Raw genomic sequence first — 10,473 nt, 5'->3', positions numbered from 1 at the left:
AAAATGCGGTTTCTCTCGGAAAAAAATGATGTAGAAATATGCACCGCAAGGTGTTAGAGCAAAAGTATCGGCTTTAACGCATATCCATGCTGTGAGTGTTAATTGGAGCAGGATTTCTGGCCGCTCGAGGAAATGTTGTGAAGTCATTAAAACGCCAAATTGGATAAATTTGTAAGTCCAATCCCTTTCAGGATTGGTGTCGAGTTCACGTCGGATGGATGATACTGGAAACATCCAAGTATTCAATCCAAAAACCAATACCAAGATTGTCATTACCTATTGGGTACCACCTTTTTAAACACAAAGACACAGTATGTACAAAAAGCTTCCCACTCCTGTTTGGATATGGTGCCGACAGGTAGATGTAGGGAGTACCGTCTCCTTTCCACGTGGGCGTAAGCGTCGACCTCACTCGCGGCTACAGAGGACTCCTCTCCTGACCTCCACCCTGCGGTACTTCCGCACCGATCTATGGGACTCCTGCTACGATCGTGATGACCGCTGCCACGTTTGGGCGATGAGGGCAAGGGCAAAGAGTGTCTCGAAAGATGCGTTGATGGCCACATCTCCAAGGCGTCCATAGTGCGCAGGAGGTGCATATTCATTGGACGATCCTGCGCGGTCCTGCGCATGAATGCAGCGAAGGGCAGGGGACCCTCGATGCACTCTAAACTCACTTCCTTCGCCATGGCAATCAGGAGGGGAGGGTAGACTAAATGTTCAGGACAATCGACCACACCTTCCAACTGGAAATGGTAGCGTGCTTTAAAGAGGGGTGGAGGGTGGTGGGTGGTGTAAAGTTCGTCGAAGGTAATGGAGTAAACGGAGTTCCCAAAGGACCGTCTGTCTTTGCTCTGGTTCAATCGCCTTAGGATTTCATACGCGTTGGGTACAGTGACAAGGAAGTATCCACCTTCTTCCAAGGCTTGACTGCTGTTTTGAAGCATAGTACGAGCCTTGGTCAAAAAGGAAATTGAGGATAAAGACAAAAACACTTAAAAATGCAAACATTTAAACCAGGTATGAATTATGAATGGCATCCAACAATTTTACATGATAGCACAAAATACATATTTTAAATGCCGCGACTGGTTTAACAACGTATTCAATTTCGCGCTGTTACGAACACTACGCTGTGATAAATGTGAAGGTAGAGCAACTTGTCCAATAAAGCCATTTATAAGCTGAAGCAAGCACCAATAATAAGCTCGTATGTTTTTTATCTGTAGAGCAATTACATACAAAGTAATGTATGCGATATAAAGTTATTAAGGGAAAAACATAATAGGTACTACCTTATCAATACTTTCAAAGGCGTAGTGAAGTGCAAATTGACAGCTCACCACGCTATATAACCTTTTCAAGTCAAGCGGAGCAGTGCAGTCATGCACTATAAAATCCGCAGAAAAGATACGTCCACGATAATTTCCACATTTTAAAGAATTGTATCTTTCTTTACAAATATCAATAGATGCAGCCGATATATCCACAAAGGTAACGTGATCCACACAACCCACTTGCCACTTCTTTTGGTCCCCACCTTTACCACAACAGAGGTCTAAGATATTCACTCGGTTCCCTTGTTTTTTTTCATAAACAAGGTCAAGGTACCGTGAGATCAAAGTGCCTTTTATCCAGTTACTCAAGTTGCGCATATAGTAAATTCGTGATCTTCTTCTTTGAAGAAGGGAGCAGTTCGTTTTATCTTTCGCAGCTGCATCATAGAATCCTTTGACACAATTGAAGCCATCAGATTCGTTGGGTGATTTATCGAATTTTGGTGAAGTACCACTTCCAATGTCATCCATCATGCACACCAAACCAAAGTGCTGTGAAACAATTTTTTCCAAGGACACAACTTTTGTACATTTCAACAAGTTTTCAGTGGTAAACAGTTTAACATAAGCAAAACCTCGAAATTTCACATAGAGGCTGCCATATAAAGAATTTGTCAATTTTGGCTTATTTTGGTTGGTTGGTTATTCCATTTGTTAATTTTGGTAAAACTAAGCGAAAATTGTAATGTTTTGGTAATGGCATTGCTAAGGTGCTCCGCCATTAAATGCATGCTAGGTGAAATGATCTCTGATCCATGATAGTGGTCTTAAGCCCTACTGTGTGTCGAATTTACATATGCTGCCCAAGTATCAGGTCTCCTTTCGTCCTCCGAGAAGTCTGGGAGGGCAACATAATTGCGAGGGCATCTATGAATCTAGGCGAAGCCAAAAATTTTTAAAGATTTTGTTGAAGACTATAGATGAGATATTACTCAGACGAAATGTATACATATATATATCGACGTACGGTAGGGCTTGGGATCACCGGCATGGCTCGAAATCTAGGCTGCTTGGTATGGGTATAGTGGCAGAGGCCCTTAATTGTCCATCACTGAAACGAAGAATTAAACAAAAATTAATGCAATACCTGTTTTTTTTCAAAGAAGGGCAGGCAAACCTGCAACAGAAGTGTTCCAATCGTAACTCTATATTGATCGAAATAGTGGATAATGACCCATTTATTGCACATTTGTTATTCTGTGACAGTGTCGTCTTGAAATTTTCAGGGGATTTAGGGAGTTGTTAGCATATTCCATGCGTCACACCGTAGAGCGGAAGCACGACTTTCGGGGGTTGAACTGTCCAAGAAGATAAAATGCATTTTAAATATGTATCAAAGCAATAGTTTGCTCCATTCTTCTCTTGCCTGTTGATCTCGGTGCTATTTCGATCAGTCTTATGCATCGGTCACCACAGGTCAATTGGTGCTTCAATAAGCGCTGAAGAGCCAGAAACGGAATTTATTGAATTTTGCATGCAGACGAAAAGATCCATAAACCAGTGACGGATGTTGATGATTCTATTTTGCCTGGAGCCTTGTCCTATTCAAGTGCTTAATTGGATGCGAGAGGATTCACACTCTTCGTACTGCTCAAAGTTAGACTCGACCTCACAACAAATGCAATCTGCATATTAAGCACCTATCTATAAACATTAGCTTAGGTGCAAAACTACTAGATAAAAGGCGAAATTTAATGTAGATTTGTAAAGCTAGCACTCTGTCCCCATTTTGGTGCTCTCTAGTCCTTTATCTGAGTTCCAACCACCCAGTGGAGGTGGCATTTGTTAACGTGTTTGGCATCTTCGCATAAACACTGTAGACACCTCCATAACTGACTTTCCCTAATATGTTCAAGTCTAGTCCGCCCCACTCGTGATTACTCTTCCTCTTGGACAAAATATTAAAGAAAATTGCCAAAATTCAATGGATTTAGGCATCCGTATCAGGTCCCCGCTCCCGGAATGCTAAGACTTGTTAAACAGTCATAGAAAAGACAATACTTTCCTTGCCAGTGCCACCAATGTAGCGCCTTGAGGCTCTCGGGAATGTGAAGAGGCTACCTTTACGATCTGATGCACAACGTGGGGGGACTGAAGAGTCTGTGTGGGTAGATGTACAGTCACGGAAGATGTAAAATCACCGCAACCTTTGCATTAAAGGATTTTACAGCATGTGTATGCCTAGTTTTTACTGATAACGCTATCTTCCTGAAAGTTTGTTTTCTCTAGCTAGGAACTTCAGCTGCTCTATTTTAAGCATTAATTGTGATCCCTGTGCGTTTAGTTCCCTATACCACACTGAGTTGCAGCGTCTAGAGTCTTTCCTGAAGACGAATGGAGCCACAGTACTGGGGCAGAACATGTATTGCTGACGCAGGGAAGGGCTGGAGGGATACTCGTATGTCCCGAAGGCCATGCTGCTAAGTAGGAATACAAAAGCGGGGGCTTAAATACCCGCAAAACGAAAACGCGGAGTTAAACAAATTTACCAAGTTTTGTAGTTTTAGTGTAACATTGCGACGATCTCTATGGTGGCAATTTCTCACTCTTTTCCCAACCTTACAGCTTCCACTCCTTTTTACCCTGATGTGCCCATGAAATTTGTGGGAAAATCACAGCCAAAGGGATAGATAGTTATTTGTGAATAAGTTAATGTGGGTGTTATACATGCACTTGGCAGAAATGACAAGCTTTATTCTAAAGGGAAGTACGTCTTTCAAGCATAGATTTGGTACATCTTCAAAGACGCGTTGAACTGTCTACTCCTTGGCAGGTGGCTGACATCACCATCATCAGTGCATTGGTGTACTTTTTGGACCCCGCTCGTAGCTTAGCCAGAGGAAAGGGGGCTTTGCAGTGAACTTTTGCCACGTGTACTGTGGGATGCTTTAACATATCTTTTACCACTGGTTTCAACTGCAGCCGCTTTTATCGTAGTTGACAGTAGTTGTAAATCGTCTGTACCAACACAAAATAAAAATTGACTTAACTACTGATGCTGCGACCATTTTAAAAGTGTAAAGTGGAGGTTGATTAAATGGGAGGTATGAAGTAGTCCAGTTGAGACTTCTCTGAAGTAGGAAGAAGACTTAATACCCGGATAGGAAATGCATATTCGACGTACAGCAGGGCATGAGGCTACTGGCATGGACAGGGCCATAGGTCTTTCGTCGAAGGTACAATGTCGGAATCGTTAAGCGACCCAATCCAAAAAAAAACCAAGAGTTAAGGAAGCAGCTAACGATATACACAGCCCCTCTTCCCTCTGAACATCGTCATCGGCGCTCCCCTTTTGGTCAAACTTCAGCGTCATCCATCACAACGTAATCGGTGCTGTAAGAAAAGCACTCAAGAATCAGCTGCGAGTCACCGAATTTGCGTGCAACTGAGGCAATACTTGAATGTAACATCACGGGCCTCTGTTCTGGAGGAGAAGAGAAACGAGGGAATCTGCTGGCCCTCTCGCGTGTCCATCGCTAGTCGTAGAAACACTGGTCTAAATGGGTTTTAACCTGAGCAGTAGAGAGAAGGTTTTGAGTCAATTTTCTCCTTGCCATATTGTTCTCCTTTTACAGCTGCCCAGCTACATCTGTCTGGGTTCGATCGGCTAGCAGAGAAGTGGAGGAGGTATCAAGTGTTCACTTCGTTGACATCTTCATGCAAGTACTGTAGACAGCTCCGTAACAAAACTTTTCCTAGTGGTTCAATGCTAATATTGTTTCAGTTGTTAATCTCATGCCTACAGAACGCTAGACTTGGGTATTTGCCGAAGATTGATGTCATTTTCTGTCCTACTGTTAGGGATTGTCACCATATGCACTTCTCCCGTCAGGCTAATGTTTAGCACTCAACAAAAGAAATCAGGTTGTTTGGCCTTCAAGACCGGGTTCACTTTCTGCTGCAGCCAATGCAGCGTCTCGAGCCTTCCCTGAAGACGAAGGTAGACACTATACTCCAGCAGAATATGTGTTATCGATATTTACAAGGGCTAAGGGGTGCTACTGGCATGACCCGGAAGCCAGGTCATTAAGTGGAGGTACAAAGGTGGAGCACCAAGTGGCCCATTGCTCAAAAATGAGAGTTAAACAAACACTTAACCCATTCCATTATTAACAAGTACTTGTTCTCAAACTTAATATTACCTTTGTCACTGTTCCTGGTTAAATATTCTCCTATGTCTATCAGTAAATTTTGCCTTCCTATCTAGCGTTTGCATCAGTGTGACTTCCTTTTTTTAGATTAACATAATGTCAGCTGAGGTTCGTAAAGTTCTGACACCCTACTTTGTACTCCCTTCATTAGATGTCCCAGCATATTATTACTACCACCGCCAACTTACAAGTCAAATGGATGTGATTATTTTATTTTCACACATAGTACTTGGCGCTGATAAATTTGTTTCTTCTTTTACGTTGGGTGTGCGAGTGAGCATTCTGACGGAAGCTTGAAAATTCATTGGCTGTCTGCTAATAAATTCTGAGGAGTTGGACCTCCTGATTCCCCTGCTACTTCATTTGTAATTCCCCCCCCCCACCTAGGTACTTGCGTCAGGCCTTTGCAAAACCACATTTCAGGGAGATGTTGGAAGTTAAAGTGAATAAAAAATAATATCGTGTATTAGATATTGATTAATTGGAAGGGCCAAGGAAGTACTTTACTTCGGTCCTCCAGCACCATATAAAGGGGTCGACATCACCCGTTTTAAATTGGAGTTTGGAAGGAATATATCAGATAGTATTGAATTCTCGCAGGAAATCCTTTTCGACTGCTAAAATCCATCCAATGAAATACCAATGGCTTATAATGCAGTATCTGCACTACCGCTGGAGGCGCTACAAGGCACACAAAATGTGAAGGTCCTCACTATGATCCTTCGCTATGGCCTGTATGCTGACTGTAGACAGTGTGTAGACTGAATGGGCGAAGCGCAACAAAGCTATTTCGGGTTAATGCTACTTGTTTATTTACCCCTCGGTTTTGGTTGCTGCCTCCTTAGGAGCTCTATCATTGTACCTCCTCCAAGGCCTCCAGCCCTTCTGTACGTCAATAATTTATATTCCACCTTGGCATTATGTCCTCTTTCGTCTTCAGGGAAGTCTTGAGACACTACATTGGTGCCTACGGTTAGCAAACCTGTTTACAAAGGGTAACTGCCCTGGGCAATAAACTTTAACGTGACAGAAGAATGGCATATGCTGCGAATGAGAGGACCTGTGACAATTCCTAGCAAAAAGACTAAAAATGAAATCTACTTTTGGCAACTGCCCAAGTCTCGTGATCTGCGGGAACGCTACTAACAAGCGAAGCTATGCTTGCCGTGAGCTATGTGAACAAGTTTCTTTACGGAGCTGCCTACCTTCCCTGTATGAGGATAATAAAAATATGAACTCTCGATACCTAGCTGTATAGACAGAATTTAGATAGATTTGGATGGGCGGCTGTGATGTGAGAACAACGTGGCAAGGAGGAATAGACGCGAACTGTGTTAAATCCTGCCCTTTGTCACATGCCTGCTTTACCTTTGATGTTCGTATGATTAGCGATGGACACGCGTAATGGACAGCGCATTCCCCGTCCCGAATCCAGTTCCCGAACAGGCCGAAACTTCAGCTCCGGCAGAATTACCAAGATGGAGCAGTGACTTGGCGGTCAATATCTCCCCAGGGGCATGGGATTTCGATGACTGGCGCGGTTGGTTGCAAAGTTTATTTTTTAAAGCATTGATTTCGTTGTGATGGTTGACTGGGAAGGTTGACTGAGATCACCGAATATGACGATAGAGAGGGAGGGGCTATGTAATACATTGCTTGCTTTGGTGACGACATTGTACCTCTGCCTGGTGGTCTAACCTCTGAGGGATGTCACTACCCAACAAGCCCTTCTACACGGTGTCAATACATATTCTGACCCATCATTTTGTCTTCTTTTGTCTTCAAGAAAGTCCCGGAGTGCCAAAATAGCTCTCACAAACCAGTAAGCTTAGGTATTTGAAATTATGAGGCAATCTGTCCACAGCTTCCTTCAGCTTGAATCGAGAAATTAACAAGTCTGAAACAAATAGCACGACTCTACAATGTGGTTTACTGCAACACATAAGTCATTAAGAACCCAAAACTCCCAAACCAGGTTCACTGCCCATGTTTTACTCGAACAACTGCAAGCTACTAACACTTTGGAGAAAAAACGAGGAAGTAGCCAGCCTACAAATAAATATTATTTCCACGAGGATCACATCCTCCAGCTGCTTGTGTGTCAAATACTTTTGTTCGTTATTTAGTTTTTGGTTTTAGTTCTGCAGGCACTGAAGACCACGGCCATTGTGCTTTCGCCCAGCAGCATGGCATCTGGGCTGTGCCAGTAGCCCTTCATCGTATCTCTACGTCGGAAATACCCATTCTACCCGGTATTATGTCTTTTTTCATCATCAGAGTGTCAAAGTGCTACATTGGTGGAAGCATAAGGTGAACGCAATCATAAAGGACAGCTACTGCCATCCCAATTACTAAAATGATACATTTTAACATGACGGCAAAAGGGTATATGGTGGGTTAGGGAGAATCTGTGACCACCCCTAAAGGAAGAACTGAGAACGACGTCCAACCTCGGCAACTACCCCAGTTCCCTCTTACGAAAGAAGACCATTAACGTCCGAAGCGACGTTAGTCGCGAACCATTTGGAAAAGTTTATTACAGAGCTGTCTGCGTTGCTTGCATGGAGGTGTCAACAAAGCGATTATGCGACACCTTTTCCAATTCTATACTAACTGTATCGGACCCAGGTAGATATGACTAGGCAACGCTGGAGTGGCAAAAAGGAATGGACGCGAAACCTCATACAAGTAAAACTGTATTAAAAACCATCCGTGACTAAAAGACCCGGATTATAATCCAGTGTTCTTACGACTGACGATGGACATAGGTGATGACTTGCACATTCTTCTTTACCTTAAATACATTTCCCAGACAGGACGAAACTTCATATCTAGTGGAATTGCCAAGAAGCCTCAGCAACGTTGTGGTCAGGTACCTTCTCAGTTGCACTCAAATTTAATGACTGGCGCAGATCGTTTATCACCGTTTACGTCGTGATGGCTGACTGGAAAGTTTGACGACAAGAGGAGCGCAGGGCACGACGCCCAAAAGAAAGGAGAGGCTATGCAATGCTTTAATTATTTGTTTAACTTTTCCTTTTAGTTATGTGGGCACTGAAATGCACGATCATTTTAAGTCTACCCAAAGGCATGGACTCCAGCCATTGCTGGTAGCTACTCAGCCTATCTGTACCGCGGCAATGCATATCCTGTCCCAGTATAATGTCTTCTTCCACCTTCAGGGAAGTCTGGATAGGCGACATGTGAAAGTTTGAACTGCCAAAGATGGTAGAGGTGTTCGCAACATCACACACAACCAGCAAGAAATCATTTTTTCTTTATTTTTTAATTAGATAACATTAAAAATAGCCAAAGTTCCAAAGAAAAATAGTGATTTTTATAATCTATTTTAGATTATCATAACAACACTGTTGGAAGTCTTCCGTAGCAAACAGGATTTGCTAAAAGTAATGGGTAAAGTATGTGCCCAATTTAAAGGAAATTTAAACTGATTGGATGCCCGATTCCATGGATGTTGTTAATTTCAAGGAAAGATCTCCACAGCGGTAACTCTTAGGGATGGATGGAACCTTGGATACACGCTCTTTTCGACTAATCATAAGCATCAATTGATGGCTAATCTACAAGCAATCTAGAGAGTTGTGCCTTTGCCTGGTGCTGCTCGATGATGACTACTGCAAGGCCGAGGTTTATTAGTTACTATAACTGCAGAATCTAGCTCAGTCTCCGGCAGTCCTTTTTCTATGTCCACCAGGCACATGCAACCTGACCGCACCTCCTTTCCGCATCCGTTATGTCGGTCAATAGACATCCGCTTTGAAGTCCTTACTTATTACTTATCCGATTATCGGGCTTGGTAGGATCCAGGAGGTCTGCTATAGAAATTTTAAGGCAAAAAAATTGCAAGGCTAGTTTATAAGGCCTCTCGACGCGCTTGTAATTGACGGCGACCCAATTAATAGCTCCGTTAATGCTACCTCTATTTCTAATTCTCACCTTTCTCATGACGTCCTCGCTGTGTAAATCAGACCCATCATTTGAGCAAATTCGAATATGCTCCTTTATCTAACAAATCTAGGCTCTTTTAAAAATTGTGTTGTATTTCTGCCTGATAAAGTGCCCAATGTGTGCGCTTTTTAGAGCCACATGGGCCCGCAACTGCCTTGCCAAAAGGACCGTCCCATCAACCGTCAGATGAGATGGCACGTGAGGTAAAAAATCACCCCAGTCACCAGTGCCGCTCGTTTTTCCTCACCAGGTCTACCCTCACACTCAGTGTCAGTTTACATGTTTTTTCGGATCCCTGCGAATAGCATTGGAGCAGCATCCAGGAGCAACAGCAACAGTGAAATCCACAAAAAGTTGAGAAGTGCATAGTGTTCAAACCCAGTTAGCAACATTTTGTTGGTGATACAGTATTGTGTACTGCCTCTGCTTACGAACTTATTCTTATTTTCTATACTGCTCCCCAAACAGTAATGCTTAAAATGGGTAGTCATGCCCATTATAACGCCAGTGTTTGCATAGTAGCTTATGATACGGTACCGACCCAATGATGGGGTTCACCATTGTACCTACGCTGGGCCCCCTGGCCTCTGACCCGACTGAACGTCAACGATACATGTTATAACAGATTATTATGGCTTCTTCTGACTTTAGGGAAGGCTGGGATGTGCCACACTGATAGCAGTGGAAAGCAAACCTGGTATCAAAGGACAAATATTCTCACTGCTGGGTTATAAACATTAGCGGAGTAATAGAAACGCATACGCTGCAGATGATTGAATTGGTGACGACACCCAACAGAAGGGCGGAAATGACATCTACCTACGGCAACTACCCCAGTCTCATGTTCCGTGGGAATGATATTAACAACTGAAGCAATATTTGCATTGAACCGTAAGAAAATTTTTTTTTACGGAGTTGTCTACAGTACCTGCATGAAGATGTCAACGAAGTGAACACTTGATACCTCCTCAACTTCCATACTAGCTGGATGGATGGCTGGGCAGCTGTGAAGTGAG

At 43.1% G+C, this 10,473-nt stretch overlaps 1 protein-coding gene across 1 annotated transcript; it reads right to left on the bottom strand. All coding sequences in view use genetic code 11, as the record gives it.

Annotated features, from left to right (window-relative positions):
• Window positions 1-272: 272 nt before the first annotated feature.
• On the bottom strand, window positions 273-1,808 carry EGR_02332 (mRNA cap guanine-N7 methyltransferase; the record flags this gene model as incomplete). The annotated part of the gene is made up of 2 exons (XM_024491581.1): window positions 273-956; window positions 1,296-1,808. 2 exons carry the CDS (start codon window positions 1,806-1,808, stop codon window positions 273-275), a joined length of 1,197 nt encoding a protein of 398 aa, XP_024354087.1.
• Window positions 1,809-10,473: the final 8,665 nt, after the last annotated feature.

Source organism: Echinococcus granulosus, assembly GCF_000524195.1.
Source record: "Echinococcus granulosus chromosome Unknown EG_S00010, whole genome shotgun sequence".
Classification (NCBI taxonomy): Eukaryota; Metazoa; Platyhelminthes; class Cestoda; order Cyclophyllidea; family Taeniidae; genus Echinococcus; species Echinococcus granulosus.
The sequence above is the reverse complement of the archived record's forward strand: the minus strand, read 5'-3'. Positions and strand labels throughout refer to the sequence as shown.